The 20260-nt window shown below is 48.7% G+C and overlaps 1 protein-coding gene across 3 annotated transcripts in view; it reads right to left on the bottom strand.

Annotated features, from left to right (window-relative positions):
- CDC42BPA (CDC42 binding protein kinase alpha) overlaps positions 1–20260 on the bottom strand; it is a 797672-nt gene that overhangs the window by 92196 nt on the left and 685216 nt on the right. For all 3 annotated transcript variants that reach the window (XM_085613029.1, XM_085613030.1, XM_085613031.1), the window contains one exon: positions 1262–1381. In XM_085613029.1, the coding sequence (XP_085469155.1) occupies positions 1262–1381 (120 nt within the window). The remainder of the gene's footprint in view (positions 1–1261; positions 1382–20260) is intronic.

Raw genomic sequence — 20260 nt, 5'->3', positions numbered from 1 at the left:
CAGGTTGTCCTGCAACCCCTGCAGATGGAAATTTTGGGATATAACATATCAGGAACGGTTGCAAGACAAGATCAGAGACAGATCGCAAATAGTCAGTGCAAAATTTGCAACCACTTCTGCAGCCTGCCTCTTAGTACACTGGGTCCTAGGTGTGATTTTTACTTTCAAAATGTGGAGAGTTGCTTCAGCATGCCAGGCAGTCAATGATTTTTTTTTTTTTTTTTACAATAGCTCCATTAGGTATCAGATTTCCTCTTTCGTGCAGAGAAGCTTAAATAGACTTGACAGGGAGCTCTCACATGAGATCATGCATGTTCTGATATCAACTAACCTTTCATGTACCCCATCTTGCCTTTCCAGCCCACAAACTATTAAAGACGTCGTTCTCGCTTCAATATGTTTTTCCACCTAACTACCCAATTCAACCACTACCTGTCCACAAAACCTAAAATCTGCAGTCGTACTTCTTCCTATAGTAATAAAAATAAAAATACTGCTGACCCTTCTCTCTACCATCCAGTTTCCCATCTAACTTTTGGCCCTAAGTTAACTGAGCTCATAGTTTTCAACAGACTTACTACCTTTCTATGCTATCACTACTCCTATAATCTTTTCCTGTCAGACTTCCAGGCCTTCCATTCAACTAAAATCACATCTTGCATCCTGTTAACGTATACCTCTGCTCCACACAGTCACCTACCTGCTATCCTCCCTCTTCTTGAACGATCTATAGCATCTGACATTCTAGATTACACTACACTACATTCCTCCCACCACACCATTATTCCGAAGGCCTCCGATCTTCAATAACTCTTTTCTTATGTATCAGATTGCTCAGTGGAAGTAGAATTGGACACCAAGAGACCATCACAGACCCCATCTACAAGTTGAGGTAGCTGAAGAATCAGTCCTACACCAACTCCTTTTCTCTCTATATGCCTCCTACTTTGGGGATATCATTTCCTCCTAGAGTTTCTTCTTTCACTGTTACACCAACGAAAACAATTGACAGTCTCCTCCTACCTCCAACACATGCATCTGACTGCCTCTCTGATATTGGACATTGAACAGCCCATACGATTGTAATGCAAAAATTCTCCAAACCGGAGTGCTTTTACTTTCCCTCCACATCTGTATCCCCTCATCTGCCTAGTGAAATCCACTCTCCTCCAGACATCTAGACTTTCTCTCCCCAGTGAGTCAGAGAAGATAACAGGACCGTAGCAGGGCATATTTGCATATTTTGAAGCACAAGCCCTACCTCTAATGGCTCAATGTCACTTGTGGTGGACGGCGACCTGGATCTTGAATGTAAAAGTGACTTGACGTCCTCGTCCCGTGAAGGCGTATTGGACATAGTAAAGTTGTCAACGGAATCAATCTGTGAAAACATACAACACTGGTCAAACACAGCTCAGTTCTTAAAGCAAACGATAACGCATGCCTAGTTTATCATGTGTCATTTCGAATCGTAATAGGCTACATAGGACAAAAACAGCGAGAAATGCAGAGAAATCTTATGTTCTCTCAAGAGCAAGCCTATCATAATTACTATGAAGATGTATCAATTTAGAAACAAAGCAAACATGATATTTTAACTCTGATTGTGTCTTATTAACATACACAACATATTTCCGGTGTTCTTATTTTCTTATGAATATTAACCAATCCCACGTGCCACTCAGGTAGTTTAGCTGGACACAAGTAGAATGTATCATTGTGATCAGAGAAAATCTGGAATAGCCGATGCCTTTCATGCATTCTGAGGAGACACTGATCTCTGGACAAACGGTGTTAGTTATTCATTTGCCGCAGGTAAGATGAGGCTAAAACTGGCATCTAGGACACATGGGCCGTTCTAGTCTAATTGTTTAAATATCTTCAGTTACTATTTACAGGGAAGTTACCTTGCTCAATGAAAAGAAATATCTTGCAAATTTCAAGGAAAGAAAAGGTCGATGAGATGCTGAAATTTGAAATTTCTTCTCTGTAACATCCACAGAATATCTGACCCGTATATCGCAATAGCTCATTTGTCTGGCTCTACCTATAGTAAAACTTTTTAAATTGTCTTATTCAGCCCATTAAACTTGTGCTGAACTAGAATGTCTCCATGTACATCCTTTTCCAAGGTATACAGGTAATATCACTCGCCAGATCCTAGGCAGACCATGGGATAGATATGTGATACAATTAGTAAGTCCTTCCGAAAGATGGACCACAGCAGGTGAGGCAGAGCTTCACAGACCTGGTCAGTTCACCTCCCTGAATAAAGGTAAGAAGAAGGGTTGCAGGGGCTTATCACAGGCCCCTGCACCACAAAGGGGGGGGGGGGGCAATTCAGCCAAGATCAATGAATATCAGAGTCTGCTTCAGTTACCTTATCCCTCATCAGTAATCGTTAGCACTTTGTGTCATGTTCTCCATTTCTAGAGCATGTATCAACTTCATCACTGCCCTAAAGCTAAACCGACAGACTAGATCCTGTCATCTATATTACCAGAACTGCTGCAGGAACCTCAGGAACCTCAAAAGATAAAAATGATTAAAACAATCTTTACAGGGCAAGCAAAACATAAAGTATGTCATTTGCGCAGGCAAAAAATAATCTAGGTAAAGGGTTCAACACTGTAAGTCCTTGGACAACAGTAGTAAGAGAGTAGAGAGAGATCCCTTATGGAGTCAAGGGAATAGGATACTTTTAACAAGCGTCTACTAGCAGTCCCTTGACTGAATGTATGAATTTGAGTAATTTAAAGGAAAAAAATAAAAAGCATTTTTCATAAAATATTCACACTCTCACGTTATTGTAAAAATAGTTCCCTTTTATTTTTTATTTATATAAAACATATACTTCATTGACATTAAAAAAACAATCTGTTCTAGTCCCTACTTAACATTGATTTGAGCAGAAGATTTCATCCAAAAACAAATGTAATTTCAACAATACCAATATAGAAGTCGAGATATCTATATTGGACGTACGCAGGACGTAGACATATCCCCGCACTCAGGAAATTATTGGCGTGCTCGAGGCTATGGGGTGCCAGTAATACGAAGGAAATTGTATCCGTAACGGTCCCTTGTATAAGCTTTTCGCAGACGCAGCAGAGTACAGATTTTATTCAAAAGAACAATGCGGGAGAACAACAACAGTGCAGAATAAAAAAGGACACTGGGTGTATGTCATATGAAGGTTTTAACACAGGCTTGATCCCTGAGGTATCCATGCTACACAGAGGATAAGAGACGGATATACAAGAACAATGTCAGCACAATAAGAATACAGAAAAGAAGCATTCGGTATCGAGAGAAAACCTCTATCGGTGGTCTTAAGGAAGATAGTGGCACAAAATATAGCCTATCGAAACGCGTCGACGCTCATGAGATACACAATCCATAAAAACGGATACACACTTATAGTGATAAACAGCTCAAAATATCTCATAAGTGGTTAAAGTCCAGTAGTACTGTTGGATGTGTTAATATATGACAGAGTTCAATGTCTTTTTGCTTGGTGTTTTCTCAGTTATGCTGGTTCATAACGGAGGGTTTTTATATGTAACAAATTGGTCTGTTTATATTTTTGATTATTTGCAGTACTAAATGATATCTCGACTTCTATATTGGTATTGTTGAAATTACATTTGTTTTTGGATGAAATCTTCTGCTCAAATCAATGTTAAGTAGGGACTAGAACAGATTATGTTTTTTTAATGTCAATGAAGTATATGTTTTATATAAATAAAAAATAAAAGGGAACTATTTTTACAATAACGTGAGAGTGTGAATATTTTATGAAAAATGCTTTTTATTTTTTTCCTTTAAATTACTCAAATTCATACATTCAGTCCTTGGACAACCAACATAACAGAAAAGGTGTTTTGTAGTAGTACCTTTTCAACCACTAGATGGCATACGAAAAAGTATTACAACAGAATCCTAAAATTGTGATGGGAACGCATGTATCATTGCCTTGCAAGTTAGTGGGGGTGTACACCAAACAGCATTTTATTCCCTGCTCCAAAAGGAGGGTTTCTGCAAAACTGCTATGACCGCTATGTCTAGATGAACACCCATGCCCGTACTCGAGTTTGGCGGTGTCTTTTAGCTCTTCAGGTAAGGCGATGGAGGTCTGTTTGGAGGTTTTTTTGTGCTGGACAATCAGAAGTTACCAGATCTTACTCTGCAGTTAAAAGGTCGTTAACCACCGGTGCCCTCAAGTGCCTATTTTAGCAGCTGAATCAGGGCAGTGGAGTGGAGTAGTCAAGGCATACGTACATAAAAGTTAATCATGTGACTATACAGTCAGTGCTTTACTTTTAGATAGCAGTTAATTACATTGCACACTCAAAACTATGGCCAGCAAAGAAAGCAAGAGGTGCCTAGCACTTTCTGAGGTAAATAACCAACCCCAAGCACTGGAAATACAAACACACTGAGCCCGGTGGCCAATGCTATTCTATTGGGATGGAAGGAGGGCGGGGCGGGTTTAGGAGGTATTTGTGTCGATATGGGACTTCTTCGAAGTGTTTCTGCTCTGGAGCCAGTGAATGAGACAAAGGTAATTTAGGACAGTTGTAACTGATTATTCTGCTGCTCTGAGTCTATGGCAGTGATTTCAGCTGCAAGGATCAGTGAAATGTTGATACTCATCACTGGTACAAAACCCACCACCAAAATATATCACAATACTATGCTTGGTAATGTAGATTTTCTTTAGGTCCAGGCTACTTTGGCCCTATGACTATGTTGAGGACAGCACTAGCTAGTGATCCGTACCCACTATTTGGCACTTAGGTAGGTATCAGGGGTGCAGGGCCTGTATCTTGGATGCCACAAGTTCAGTTGAGATGTTCAGGTTGTGGTGGCGCACTGGAGTGGTATTGCAGAGACCAGTGGCCCACTGTCTAGTGGCTAAAACATATTTGACCAACATCAATTTTAGAACTGTTGCAGCTAAGAAGCTGATTTAAAAGGTTCGATAAACCGGGCGACCCCTTAAGCTGATGGGATGAAGTCTAACGGAGGGATGAAAATTCAGATTTCAACACAACTTCAAGAGCAGCACAGGACATAGGTAAGGGTACTCCATAAGAATGGGAGGAAATAATGTAGGCTCACGCGTTTCAATTGGTAAAGATAACGGAGCATCTTGTTTGTCATATTAACACAACTGGGGAAAGGAGGGAGAGAATGGTGGTACAATGCGTGCCCAGTCTCTTCACAGCATCATTGCGAAAGCAAAAGGCTTCTTAAACAAGCATTAAGAATGCAATAGGTCTCACATTTGTTTAAGTTAGAGCGTTTGGCTTTGCTAATGGTATTGTATTTTAGCTATGTGTTACTTGGAGTTATGGTCTTTCTCCAGGCATCATAGACAGACCAAGTGGGAGTCTGTCACAGACATCTGCCTCTGAAAGTCACCACATGAAACCAGCCAGTTCTTAGGGGGCATTCTAAAACACCAGAAGAGAAAATTTCCCATAAACGTGTTGACAAAAAGTCAAGGAAAAAGCCAGTCAAAAAAGACGGAGGGTAGCTCTGGTATGCAAAGGACAGAACTGACGTCAGCGCGCAGGGATGTATCCTACATAGGTACCGTGCATATAATTTCAGATGGTGCGCAGGGGTGTTGCTCAACAACTTCGGGATCCAGTCTGTCGCCTAGAGAATATTCCATGGTAAGGAATCTGCGGCTAGAAGTCTCTATCAGATAAATGCATTTGGTGTGTGTAAAGCTAGGCTGACTACAGGAAGTATCTTTTTCCCGGACTCATCAAAATTCTTCAATTCGCTGCCCTAAGGAATGGTAGGAAAGACATTAGGATCCATCTTACTATTAAAAGCCTGTATCATAGCACCACTAGACGTTTTGGCTTTGGGTGTTATGCGAGGAATGTTGGTTCACCAAGGGCCAGCCTGGTGACAGGCCAACTGACTGGAACAGCCAAGCATGATTTCATCCAGGTGGCCTTAAGAGTGCCCATGAGCACCTCATTAAAAGCAATAGGGGCCCAGTGGAAGCCAGTCTGAACAGGCAAACTCCTGTTGGTAAATCCGATTTAGTTTCTACAGTAGACCACTGCAAATGGAGGACTTCTGCTGCTCAGTGCACCACCAAAAAAAATAAAAATAAAACTCTATCCACGGTGGAAGTGACTTGGAGTCAAGTTCAATCATGGCAGGCAACATCCTAGTGATATCTTAGAGTGACATAGCTCTGGCGTGGATCAACTTTGGCTTGGGGTTAGAGACTGGCACAGTGACCAGGCCAAGTACAGATGTCGGAGTCAACACTGGTGCCGATATGGAAGGGACTGGTGTGGACCCTTGGGCTCAAGTAGATGTTAGGACTTGCATCAATATGGGGCTGGTGAGGAGTCCCACGGAAACAGTCTGAACCAGGGAAGAGCCCACTGGCGAAAGTGCGACTGGAGGCTCCATGGGTCGCGAAGGCACTTGAGAAAGAGCCAACTGTGTCTTGAAAATCTACAGCAAAGTCTCTTTGAAGGTCTGTATCCACTGATGGGTTTGAGATGGTCCAGGGAATGTGCAGCACATTGGGATCAACTACTGTGCAAAACGCTTCAAACCAGCGGATGCTGGAGGCGAAGGTCCCTTAGCATGACGTTTGAGTAGCTTTTTGTCTGACTGAGTGGCGAGGGTGTGGGGACAGTGATGAATCCCTCTTTGCCTTTTTGTGCTCGAGATGCACTTTGAAATTTGACTTACTTGCGGACCTCAAGCAGGATCAAGATTTAGCTTTGGACTAGCCTCAGGAGGTGAACAGGTCCTGGATCTTAGCGTGGAATCACAGTTTTAGTTCAACCTCTTCTTATATTCAGTGATTTATATATTTGCTTCCTGCTCTCTGAATGCCTTTCGCTGTAAAAGTTGTAACTGGAGCCAAAACACCACAGACATACATCACAGTGGCCGTGACCAACATTTGCATTGTGGAGTCACAGCATGCCCTGAATCAAGTTGTTTGGGGGCAGAAGACATTTTTTTCTGGCACAATGAAAACTTTAGAAGGCCTTAGAAGACCAACAAGTTGGGTGTGAAGCTCCTTAATCTGTGTGGAAGGAAAAGGAAAAGCAAGAAACGGACATCAATGGGCAGGGGTTTCTCCTATATGTAGCGCTGTTCTGTCACTTCTGGGTGCTCCAATGTTGCTAAGGAGTCATGCCCCTGGCGGCACAAGCTTAGAAATCTCAGAATCCATTCTGCTCTGCCACCTGATGACAATATTTTAAAAGGTGAGGAATCTGCCTAGAGGTATCTATTGGAAACAAGGCAAGGGTTCAAAGCTTACAGGATTTTAGGGCTAGGGAGCTCAGTGAACCGGAAAAGGTAGCAGAAATACATTTCAGCAGAACTCACGCTAAGCTTGTTGGTGATAGCCCAGGAGACATATCTCACTAGACATGAGAAAAACTCCTTTAAAACGTAAAAGAGAATACACCTGAGAATAGACTTTGGTGATATGCTATGAATTTGTGGCACAAGGTTCAATGAGTTATTTGTGGTATATTTTCTCATCGATGTTTATAAAATATATATTTTTTAAAGCTATTAAAAAAGGAAATTTGTTGGAATCTACAGAACATGCTTGTCTGCATATATAAAAATAGAGGTCTGCTCTCAAGAAGTTAACAAACCCTTAGAGAATTTTTCACATTTATACATTATGCAATTTTCAGCAACTTTGTTTACCCAGATCTGTGCATAAAGAAGTAACGCAAGCACAGCAGAATAATGGTTTGTATAGAAAATGTTATGCCAAGGAACATTTTAAACTACACTCTTACTGGTATGTCATTAGACTTTATACAAGGTGCCTACTCGGATTAAAACAAAACAAATAAAAACAACACATTTGTCTACAACAGTGCATTTTTGCCAAATTTTCAATTAATTGTACCAATTTTAAGAGACTCACTTCAGGGATAGGACAAGCTGTTCTAGCAGTACATTCCTCACAGCTGAAATCCAGAAGCTACACCATGCGTATAAACGTCTAGCCATTAGGCAACAATTGTCCGTTTTTCACGGACTTGTTGTAGCTTTTCAATCTTTTATTTCAGTTGACATTTGCACGTTTCTGCACCATTCTGTTACTCTCTACCCCCTGGGAATAAAACATGCGGGTCATCAGTGCAGAGTGTGCATTATGAAAGAGTCCTTGAGGTAGCTGTGGATATACCAAACTCTGGTAGATTGAGCAGTTCAATTGTAATGTGTATTTGTGGACAGAGAAGGACCAACCTCTCCACTACTGAATCCAGCACCTCATCATAAAATAGATGTTTTTTTCAATTTCTTTACTTTTGGTATAATTGCGGCACTCGCGCTTTACTTATAACATTAAAAGTAAAGCGCGGGTGCCGCGATTATACCAAAAGTAAAGAAATAGAAAAAAAATCTATTTCTTTACTTTTGGTATAATCGGGGCACCCTCGCTTTACTTTTAATGTTAAAAGTAAAGCGCCGGTGCTGCGATTATAGCAAAAGTAAAGAAAACAAGTGGCACTGAAAGCGATCGCGTTGTGATCGCTATTGTCAACAACTAGTGGTGCGCGCTCACCACAGAGGAGCGGGGTGGAGGGAGCGCGGCAGCGACAGCAAGGTGAACGCGCGCTACTGCTAGGCACTGTCGGGAATGGGCGTAGCAAAGGCGGGACATGCACCCGCCTTTGCCCAATCCCGTGCCTTTTTTGTAAAAAAAAATAACACGTGAAAGCCAATGCCTGACGGCGAAAGCTGATCACACGCACGAGCGTGTGGTCAGCTTTCAAAACCCCATACAAAAGGGCTCTCGCTGCGCGAGCAGTGCTACGCACTGCAACGCAGGCGCGAGCCCTAAAAACTGCCCTCACCCTCTAGATAGTGGCATGCTTCATCATAGGGCTGCTACAACATCCCTGCACTCACCAACGCCTGGGATGGGGCAAAGGGAGGGCAAGACAAAAACAAACAAGAGTGTTGAGATCTAGTGCAGTAGAACGTGAGACAGTGTGGTGTGAAGTCTTAAAACGAACTCAGAGATGCCTACTGTCCAACTTTATTCTGAGGTTCCCTGGTTAGGAAAGAAATTAGGACCCCCTTCTTCTCCTATACTGCTTGTTATGTCGACTTGTTTCAGCCGCTGTAAGTCACACCACCTGGGGTCGTGCCGGCCTTCTTCAGGACTAACAATCCCTAGTGTATAACACTCCCCTTCCTGGTTATTTGCCAAATCTTCAAGTGGTTGTGATTCAAAAGTGATAAATGAACTACCAATAATGACCTTGCTTGTCATTTTCTGTGTAGACATTTGTGTGTGTTACAAGTTTCGTATGTATAGGTGCTCGCATTGGAGGGCAAGCGGGAGCATCTCTCTGTAGTCACACATTCATCAAGGGATTTGATACCGCTCCTGTCAATGCCGCTCGCAGTTCCGTGTAGCATCTTGTTTTTCCTCAGCAGTTGAGCTCAGTTGATCTAGTTGTTCCTGGGCAGTCTCTGTTGAGATACACCCCAGGCATGTCCTTCCAATAAACTGGGCCTTGGCTTCTACACGTGGTACAGATTACACCTTCTGGAAGGCACAGGAGAATCCCTCTGTCAGGAAGGTAAGACTAGGCTCTCTCTTCAGGTCTAGAGATGATTTTTCAAGCTTTTAAGACTGGAGTGAGAATGGCAACCAGTATAGATTTCCGTCCTAGACCTTGTCTGCGTCTCTCTTAGGTAGGTGCAAAGCCTTCACGGGAAAAGGGCCTATAATGTTGAACCAAGTATCGGCTTAGAGGGCAGCTCCTTATACCCTGTGAGATGTGGGGCAGGGTGTCGTCAGCCAGCCAGGGAATTTGCTTTTATACAATGTTCTAAGGTGCGTCCAATACCAGAGGAGCATTCTCCCACTGCTGCTATCAAGCTTGTCAGACTGCCTTTCCTAATGACTACTCTCAGACTGGGTTGAACTGGCTCAAGTGGAGGGGCAATGACCCCTTTTTGTCTCTCACTTCCCAGGGGAATGGTGGTGGTCATGAAGAGGAACTGGGAAAGTGAGGTTTCACTCTCTCAAAGGAAGTTGTGATGAACAAAGGGACCAGGCTGACTACTTCTCCCACCCACAAGGAATGTGTTTTGGGGAGCAGGGCGCTGGATACAGGAGATGTGTGCATGCATCCAACATTGTGGGAGATGGGACACTGGCAAAGAAGCACAAAGGAGACCTTTCTCATGTGCAGTACCTGCACATAAGGAGTCACATTTATTCCAGTACTTACCCGCCCAGGCACACATGAAAACACATACACACGCAAAAGCACTGAAGAACAAGTTACTTACCTTTTGTAAAGATGTATCTGTAAGAGACATACATTAGCTATAGATTGCTTACCTTAGAATTACCCCTAGGCGTCAGACTGGATACTGAGAATTTTTTCTTCAGCAATACCCTTGCGCGTTGGTAGACGGCGTCGGTCAACTTCGCGTCCGTCGTCGGCATCGTGGTCGCTGGTATGATGTCATGGTGCCTACTTAGATGCTGCCCCTGCGCCCTGACTTCAGTTCTGACATGACTTTCCACGCCAGAAGACACTGACCACTGGTTCGCCATACTAGGGCCCTGAAAGGGAGTGCCTATCCCTAGAAGTCAGTTCGCAAAACAGGGAGGAGGTGTGGGGTGGTAAGGAATCTATAACTAATATATGTCTCTTACAGATACATCGTTACTGAAGATAAGTAACTTTTTCATCTGAAAGAGACTATTAGTAATAGATTCCCTTCCTTAGAACAGATACCCCAGCAATACCAACCCCAGAGGAGGGACTGCGAACCAAGTTCACACCAGAAAGTCCTGGAGGCCAGAACGGGCAAAGTAGCCATCCCTCTGGACTTGACTATCCAGGCAGTAATGTCTGGTGAACGTGTGCATAGAAGCCCACGTGGCCATCTGGCAGATGTCGGTAAGTGAAACTCCACGCGACAAAGCAGTCGTTGCCGCAGTAGCTCTAGTGGAATGAGCTCGCAACCTCACTGGAGCCTCCTTTTTCGCTAAAGCGTAACAAATCCTGATACAAAGGATGACCCATCGAGAGATGATACGCTTTTGCCCAGCCCAACCTTTCTTGGCATCCACATAGCCAACGAAGAGTTGTTCGTCCACTCGTAAATCTTTTGTGCGGTCTAGGTAGAAAGATAGCGCACGTTTCTGGTCCAGACGGTGGAGTCTCTTCTTCTCTTTGATAGGGTGCGGAGGCGGGAGAAAGATGGGCAGAGTAATTGTCTGTCCGATGTGAAGAGGAGTGATGACTTTAGGCAGGAAAAAGGACCTAGTTCGAAGCACTACTTGGTCCGGATGGATCGAGGAGAAAGGGGGCTTAGAAGAAAGAGCCTGAAGCTCACTTACAATGCGAGCAGAAGTGATGGCAACAAGAAAGGCAGTCTTAAGAATGAGAAGCCTAAGAGAACAGTTATGAAGAGGCTCGAAGGGAGCGCACATATGGTAAGTCAAAATAAGGTTAAAGTCCCACTGAGGCATTATGAAAGGAGATGGAGGCAAGAGATGAATAATGCCCTTAAAGAACCTACTTACAATAGGGGACTTGAACAAAGACGGCTGATCTGGTAGCCTTTAGGAGTGCCAAGAGCAGAGCCCTGCTGGGCCAAAGAGAGAAAGAACAAAATAACCTCAGAAAGAGGGGCAGAACGTGGATCCAGAGCCTTTGCTGTGCACCATGCCACAAACATGTTCCATCGACAGCTGTATACCATCTTAGTGGAGGGACGCCTGGCTGCCAAGATGACATTATAGACTTCAGGAGGAAGATCAAAAGTGGTCAACTGGCGCTGCTCAATCTCCACACAAGGAGGTGGAGACTAGACAGGTTCGAGCGGAGGACCGCCCCCTGCTGCTGCAACAGAAGATCCTCCTGAGGGGGTAGTCTGATGGGATGATCGATGGCCATGCTCAGGAGCTCGGGAAACCAAACTCTTTGCGCCTAGTCCAGAGGCACAAGAATGACTTGGGCTCGGTCGCGCTTGATGTTCTTCAGCACTCAGGGAAGAAGTGGTACAGGTGGAAAGGCGTACAGAAGGCCGCAACTCCACTCGCGATGAAAAGCGTTGCCAAGCAAGTGCCGCCTTGGAAACTCCAACAAGCAAAACTGCTGACATTGCGCGTTCTCTTCGGTGGCTAACAGATCTAACTAAGGCTCTCTCCACTGCTGAAAGAGTCCTTGCACCACTTCTGAGTGAAGACGCCATTAGTGATCCACCAGTCACCAACAGCTGAGTTCCTCCGCTTTGGCGTTCGTAGAACCTGCCATGTGTTGAACCACCAGGGTCAAGCCATGATGTTCCAGCCATGTCCAAAGGCGAAGGGCCTCTTGACAAAGGGTCCATGATGCCACCCTGCCCTGTTTGTTTCAGTACCACATGGCGGTGATGTTCTCTGTGAACATCTGCACTGCCCTTCCCTTGAGGGAGGAAAGGAATGCCTTCAGTGTCGAGCGAATAGTCCGGAGCTCCAACAGGTTGATATGAAGCCTGGACTCCACCGGAGACCAGACTCCTCTGATCTCTGCCTCTCCCAAGTGGCTGCCCCATCCCAGGAGTGATGCATCGGTCACCACCATGAGTTATGGTTGGGGGGAGTGAGAGGGATCTGCCTCTGACCCAATCTATGTTCGTTAACCACCACTGCAGTTGTTACGTAGTTCCCTCTGAGATCTGGACATGCTGCACCCACCGGAAATTCAGGTCCCACTGCAGAGCCCGCATATGCCATCTGGCATGATCCACCAGCAGGATACAGGAGGCCATGAGGCCCAGCAGCCTCAGGATCATTCTCACCAAAATCCAGGATAGAGGGTGAAACATCGGGGTCATAGCCCGAATATCCCGGACTCGCTGTTCGGGAGGATAGGCCCAAAACTGCACTCTGTACAGAACAGCTCCGATGAAAAGGAGCAACTGAGAGGGAGTCAGGTGTGACTTAGGCACATTGATAGTGAACCCCAGAAACTGCAGGAGGTCCGCCGTAGTCTGGCGGTGGGAGACGACAGCCTGGGGTGGGCCGCCTTCAACAGCCAGTCGTCGAGATAGGGGAAGACTGGAACCCATTTTCTGCCCAGATGAGCTGTGACCACTGCTATCACTTTCGTGAACACCAGAGGGGCACTTGTAAGGCCGAAGGGTAGAACAGTGAACTGAAAATGCTCGTGGCCTACCGTGAACCGCAGGTAACATCTGTGGGCTGGCAGGGCGGGGATGTGACAATAAGCATCCTGCAAGCCCAACACCACCATCCAGTTTCCAGGATCGAGGGCAGAGAGGACCTGAGTCAAGGTGAGCATTCTGAACTTCTCCTTCCGGAGGAAGCGGTTGAGGACCCCGAGGTCTAAAATAGGACGCAGGCCTTTGTCCTTCTTGGGCACCAGGAAAGTAGCAGGAATAACAACCACAACCTACTTCTGGCGCAGGATCCCTTTTGATAGTTCCCTTGGCTAAGTTAGCTGAGTCTTCCTGGCGAAGACGTGCCAAATAATCCCCCGACATGCCATCGAAAGACGGTAGCATGGAGGGAGGGGTAGTCTCGAAGGAGAGGAAGTAGCCCCTTTGGACTATCTGCAAAACCCACTTGTCTTACGTGATGGATTGCCAGTGGGGGCGAGGATGGCAAATCCTGCCACCCACTGGCCTCTGATGGGCCTGAAGGGTCAGACTAGGAGGGTTTGGAGGCTGCTGCAGGGGGGAAAAGGGTGGACTGGCCAGCCCACTGGTTTTTCAGTCCTGCATCGTTGGGTCCCACGTCCGTAACCACGCAGAGGCTGGGCAGCTTGCGTGGGTCGGTGGCTGGAATGGGTCAGACTTGGTGAGGTGCCCCTTCCGTAGCCACAAAAGGCAGACTGTAGTGGGCGGGAGGACGCATCGAGGCCCAAGGATCTGGCCGTAGCTCGAGAAGCCTTAAAATGCTCCAGCGCCGAGTCGGCCTTGTCACGAGAAAGACGACGGCCATCGAAGGGCATGTCCAGGAAGGTTGACTAGACAGCCCCGAAAAACCAGACGTCCTCAACCAGGCGTAGCGCCGAAAGGCTATCGAAGTGGCAATCGTTCTGCCCAGAGAGTCGGGGGTATTCAGTCTACAGCGGATTGTGAATTTTGCTGCGTCTCTCACCCGTTCGCCATTGCGTGGGAGAGAACGGCCTAGGCGTCCTGCGGGCACTGAGGCAGCACTTGTGCAACCATATCCCAGATTGTATGGGTATAGTGGCCCAAGAGGCATGCGTTATTCACGGACTGCAGTGCCAAGTTGGAGAAAGAGTACATGCTCTTCCCCAAGATGATCCAGCTTCTTGGATTCCCTATCTGGGGGTACGGAAAGGAATGCACTCTTGGAAGAAGAGGCTTGGATCACCAATCTCTCGGGGGAACGGTGTTGGGTGAGCAAAAATGGGATCGCCTAGTGCCAGGTGGTGGCGGCGGTCAACTCTCCATTCCACAGGAGCCCCTATGCTGTGCTTGGACCAAGTGACCAGAAGAACGTATGTGAGGGCTTCACTGAAGGGCAAGCGGGGTTAAGAGGAAGTTACCGCAGGTTGAAGCACCTCTGTCAAGAGGTTAGTCCTGACGGCCACTGTAGGGAGCTCCAGGCCCAAAGCCTCGGCTGCCCTACACACCACCACTGCATAGGACACTCCCTCCTCCGTAGCCACGGTAGGGGGAGAAGGCATGCCAAGGTCTGGGGAGGTTATCCAGGCCACCCAATTCCTCTCTCCAGGCCGATTCTTCCAGCTGGTCTGTTAAAAGGTCCAGCAACCCCTCCCAGTCCTCACCACCACCCTCAGGGTGATAGGGAACACCTGGGATGAACAAGGGAACAAAAGTACCCTCCAGCGCCAGATTTGACTTCGGTCGATCCAGCTCTGTGTCCATCTCGGGGATGGGGAAGGCATCCGCCTTGCGTTGCCTGGGATGGGTGCCGGGGAAGGTCGAGTAAAGTCGACCAGTGTCAATCCAGATCCAGGCCTGGATCCATGGGGACCCTGCAGTGCCCACCAGTGGAGGCAGGCTGCCCAAACACACGATGGAGGGCTTCGTAGAATGTACGAAGCTAGGCAGGGGACGCTTTGGCTCCCTTAAACGGGGGGAGGTGTGGAGTCATCCCTGAGTCAGGCACCGGAGACCGAGCCTTAGAGCGACGGCACTCCGGGTCCCGCATTGTGTCAGCCGATCGACGGGGAGAAGGCGAAGAACAATGGTTTTTCTTTGCCTTCCTCTAGCTCAGACTGAGGTCCTCTAGGGCTAAACAAACCAAAAACAAGACAAGCTGATTGTACTTCTAACTTTGTACCCCCCTGTGATGCTCCTTCATGGTCTTTTTCCAAACTCCGTTCACTACAGCAGGGCAAGAGCATGGCCAGTGGCATTATTAGTATATTAACTTACCCCCTACTAGAATTGAGGGGTTGGTCGACTGTCGTGAGAAAGGACTGGGTAGAAGGTGTCTATTCATCCATATCTGCAAAGAACCAAGCAGCATCACACTCCAGGATAGCAAGGAAGTGCTGTGCAAATCTAATACACAACATACTATCATTATTAGATGTTTTTTCTGCTTTCTGGTCTTACCACCATGACCTTCTACACTGTAGAAGTAAGTGTGCAAGAGGAATTAGATTATTTTAACTTCAAATGGGCCCTGAAGAGGGGGAGGAGCCTAGCGCTTGACCAAGATGGCCGCGTGAGCCTTGAGCTCCCGCTACCCTAGCGCCCTCCGGCAATCATCCTGTCCTAAATCCTGATTTTCATGCACGGAATCCTGCAGATGAGTCACAGCTGGGGCGATTGACGTTGTCCGGGCCAAGATCGCCCACCGGGGACCGAAGTTGTGCACGGCGGAAGATTGCGGCCTACCTCCGAAGGATGCCAGGGGCTTGCGTTGGCAGGATGCCCGGCCACTAATTGAACAACAGCGGCCTTGGGAGGTGTGAACTGACGGACGGATGCCGTTGCACTTTCACTTTCGCTTTCTCGCCCTTTGTTTGCTCCGGGTTGGGAGTGCGTCATGCGGGTCCTCTGTTGTCTGGAAGACCTCCGCCCGGTCCTGACTGGCTGTTGAAGAACTAGTCGTCCCTGTCTCCTCTACCTGAGTGAGGGACGTCCTCTTGCGACTGACCGTCCTGCTGTCCGAGATGTCGACCAAATCGGAGGCAGACAGGTCGAAGTCTAAGACTACCAGGCGGGGAGGCTATATCCAATCCAACAATATGGATCGTTATGCCCAGCAGAAGGGGTCGCCTGGTGGATCGGGACAGTCGCTGGAAGCACAGAAGGCCGATTCATCCCCAGCCTCGGAGTTATCATTGCAGGATATCAAGGGGGCGATAGATGGGATACAATCTTCGATTGGGCGACAGTTCGAGACCCTGGCGCACAAGGTGGACATGATTTTGGTCGATGTCAACTTGATTCGCGCGGACCTGGGAAAAACCAATGGGCGGGTCAGGTCCCTGGACCTCAAGACTACTGGCCTCGCGGACGATGTCTCGGAACTCCAGGCCGAGGTCCGCAAGCTACGAACCGCGAATGACCTCTCCGCCCGCCGGCTCGAGGACTTTGAAGGTCGGGCCCGGCGCAATAATGTGTGCATTATTGGGGTCCCGGAGACTTCGGAGGAGCTCTCCGTGGACCTCCTCGTCGAGGATTTGGTTGTGAATCATCTTGCGCCAAAGGGCCTCGGCAAGTTTTTCGCGGTGGAGCGGGCTCACCGAGTGCCTGGCGGACGGCCTAAGGTGGGAGCCCCCCCGCGGCCGATTGTCGCCCGGATCTTCCACTTTCGAGATCGGGACGCTATCCTGCAAGCATCGAGGGTGACAGGCCCGGTGCCTTTTCAAAATGCCTCTGTGAGCTTTTACCCTGATTTCACCCAGATGGTGCAGAAACAGAGGCAAAGTTTCCTGGGGGTGAAGAGGCGGCTTAGGGATATGGACCTGAAGTATGCCATGCTTTTTCCCGCTAAGCTGCGTGTGGTATATGAGGATCGGACTTTCTTCTTCGAATCGCCGGACATGGCAGGGGACTGGTTGGATGCACTCCCTCGGCGGCAGCCCGGCCGGGACAGCGTGGATGGGGTGGAAGGCGACCGGGATGGACAGAAGTGATACCTTCGGTGCTGGCCTGCTTCGATCCGGCCCTGGACAGTGACTCGCACCTTATTGCAGTAATGGGAGGGCGGCGGGGGGAAGATAGGGGCTCTTTCCTCCCTTGGGGTGTTTTTTGTAGATTTGTATTTGGTAGGGCGACAGGCACACTGCAAGTTGGGGGGGCTTTGTAAGCTGACGCAGGGGTGCACGGTGGGGGGGGGGTTTCAGGATGTTGGGGTTGTTGTTTCTTCTTGCAAGGCGTAGCAATGACTGTCAGAATTGTCCGATTGTGGTTCTCTGGGGGGGGGGGGAGGTCTCTTTGTGTTCAGGGATGGGGGATAGGGGCTTAAACGTACTCAGCTGGAATGTTAATGGCTTAGGGGACCGTATAAAACGGGGGATAGTCCTGCAATTTTTGAAACGGACCTTGCCAGATGTGGTCCTCTTGCAGGAGACCCACCTTATAGGTAACATGTGCTATGCACTTAACAGAAAGGGCTACAAATTCATTGCTCGCTCGGGGTTTTCCTCGGGATCCAGGGGTGCGGGCATACTTGTCAGAGCTTCCCTACCATTTGAGGTCGACTCCACCATTGCTGATGATAGGGGGTGCTTTGTGGCCGTGTCGGGGAGGTGGGAGGGCAGAACGTTGGTTTTGGTTTCTGTTTGTCCCTCCTGCCTTGCAGGCCTCCACGTTTGCTGACCTGGGCAAGGCCTTGTTGGAACTCCCCGAAGGGATGCTAGTGGTGGGAGGAGACTTCAATGCGGTTGGTTCTGGAATGCTAGATAGGTACCCGCCCAGAGACACCGGGGGGGCTCAGAAGTGGCTTCCCGACTTTATTGATACTTTTGGCCTGGTAGATTGTTGGAGGCTGCGGCACCCCACTCAGCGACAATACACCTTCCATTCCGGGGCCCACGGGAGTCTCTCCCGGATTGATTATCTGCTCACTCTGGCGGCACACGCCTCTTTGGTAACTGAGGTTAGGCACATGGCACGGGGCATATCAGATCATTCACCGGTGTGGGCACGTCTGGACATAGGCGGGTGGCGGGGGGCAGGGTGGCTCCCATTAACACCTGGTACTTTCGGGACCCCAAGCTGCGCAGCGCGTTGCTGAAGACAGTTGACCACTATTTTCGAGAAAATCAGGGCTCAGTTGACTCCGCGGTGTCCGTGTGGGAAGCTTCTAAGGCTGTACTGAGAGGAGAAGCCTTGTCCTTGGTAGTGGCCGCCAAGCGGCGGAGAGACGCCGAGGTGATACAAGTGGAGGACGAGATAGCGGCTTTAGAGTTGGCCTTGGAAGGGGATATTGAGACGTCCACGCTGCACAATTTGAGCCTGAAGCAATTGGAGTATAGGGACCTGGTGACAAGTGCCGCCAAGACCCTCCACAGGGAGCAGCAGGGGCGGTTGTATGATGTTGGTGATAAGGCCGGGAAATTGCTGGCATGGCTGGACAAAAAGGAGCGTGTTAATCGTGTGGTGCCGGAGTTGTTGACGGATGGGGGAGAGGTTGTCACTGATCCCGACGGTATAGTCCGGTGTTTCTCGGATTACTTTCGTACGGTATATGCCTCGGTCTCGGATAGACCGACTGAGGACTCGTGTGATCTTCTGCGTGACATCGCTCTGCCCTGCCTTTCCGCCATTGATAGGGAGGACCTCGATGGTGATATCACTGTAGACGAAGTGGCAGGTGCTATCCGTGCGGTGCGCTCCGGCAAGGCTTCGGGCCCAAATGGTCTGCCGATAGAGCTGTACAAGCTTTGCCCGGATAAGTTGGCTCCTCACTTGACCGCCATGTTTGTGGAGGCGTGGGAGAACGGGTTTCTTCCGCTCGATCAACGGCTGGCGACGATTGTGGTAATACATAAAGACGGAAAGCCCCGGGATAGGTGTGGTTCCTATCGGCCGATCTCGCTCCTCAACGCCGAGCCGAAAATCCTTGCCAAGATTCTCGCGAACCGCCTGGTCCGGGTACTTGGCGACTTGATCCACCCGGATCAGTCGGGCTTTATCCCGCACCGAAACACTGCACTAAACCTTAGACGCCTCCATGGCGTGATTGCCAGTAGGACGGGTACGATGCGAGAGCCGGCTATTGTGGCGTCCCTCGACGCCACGATGGCCTTTGACACGGTAGAGTGGGCATACTTGTGGGCGGTGCTGGCCAAATTCGGCTTCGGGCCTGGATTCGTGGGATGGGTGAGGCTGCTCTATGAGGGGCCTCTTGCAAGCGTCGTGGTGAACGGGCGGGCGTCGGCACCGTTCGAGCTCGGGAGAGGCACCCGGCAGGGTTGCCCCCTGTCGCCGTTGCTCTTTGCCCTTGCTCTTGAGCCGTTGGCGGCGTGGATACGGTGGCACCCGGATATACGTGGGATTCGCTGGTCGCCTGACCACGAAGACCGTATTTCACTCTACGCCGACGACATTCTGTTATATCTTGCCTCGCCTAAGAAATCTCTGATAGTGGTTTGTGACGTCTTGACATCTTTCGGTAGAAACTCGGGCCTAGTCATTAATTGGGGGAAGTCACACTTGTATGTCCTGTGTGGGGATGTCCCGCCTGTCCCGCGTAACTGTTCGATCCAGATAGCCCAGCAGGGCTTTTTGTATTTGGGGATCTATATTTCCACCGACCCCATCTTGCGCTACGAGAAGAACTTGCTCCCTCCCTCGGCGCGCCTGCGGCGGGATGTGGCGGGCTGGCGGCGATTGCCGCTCTCCCTCCTTGGCCGCGCTGCACTGTTTAAAATGATGTCCCTTCCCCGTTTCCTCTATGCCCTGCAGAATACTCTTGACCTGGTCCCGGCCAGCTATTTCCGTGAGATTGAAAGCCTCCAGCGCGCGCTCTTATGGGACGGGCGTCCGCGTATCGCAGTCGCTAAGTTGACGCTTCCGTGGTACGACGGTGGTATCGCGCTTCCAGACATTCGACGTTATTACTGGGCCACCCAGTTGAGCGCGATTAACCATGGTGTCTATGGTCCGGCGCTGAGCCCTGGCTTCGCCATGGACCGCTGGTTGCTCCGTGGGGGTAATTACCACAGAGCGTTGTATTCGAAATCGTCGGACCTCACCCTCACGGGGCCCACCAGAGTGGCCGTCCATGTGTGGAAGG

This window comes from Triturus cristatus, chromosome 6, assembly GCF_964204655.1.
Source record: "Triturus cristatus chromosome 6, aTriCri1.1, whole genome shotgun sequence".
Lineage (NCBI taxonomy): Eukaryota > Metazoa > Chordata > Amphibia > Caudata > Salamandridae > Triturus > Triturus cristatus.
The sequence above is the reverse complement of the archived record's forward strand: the minus strand, read 5'-3'. Positions and strand labels throughout refer to the sequence as shown.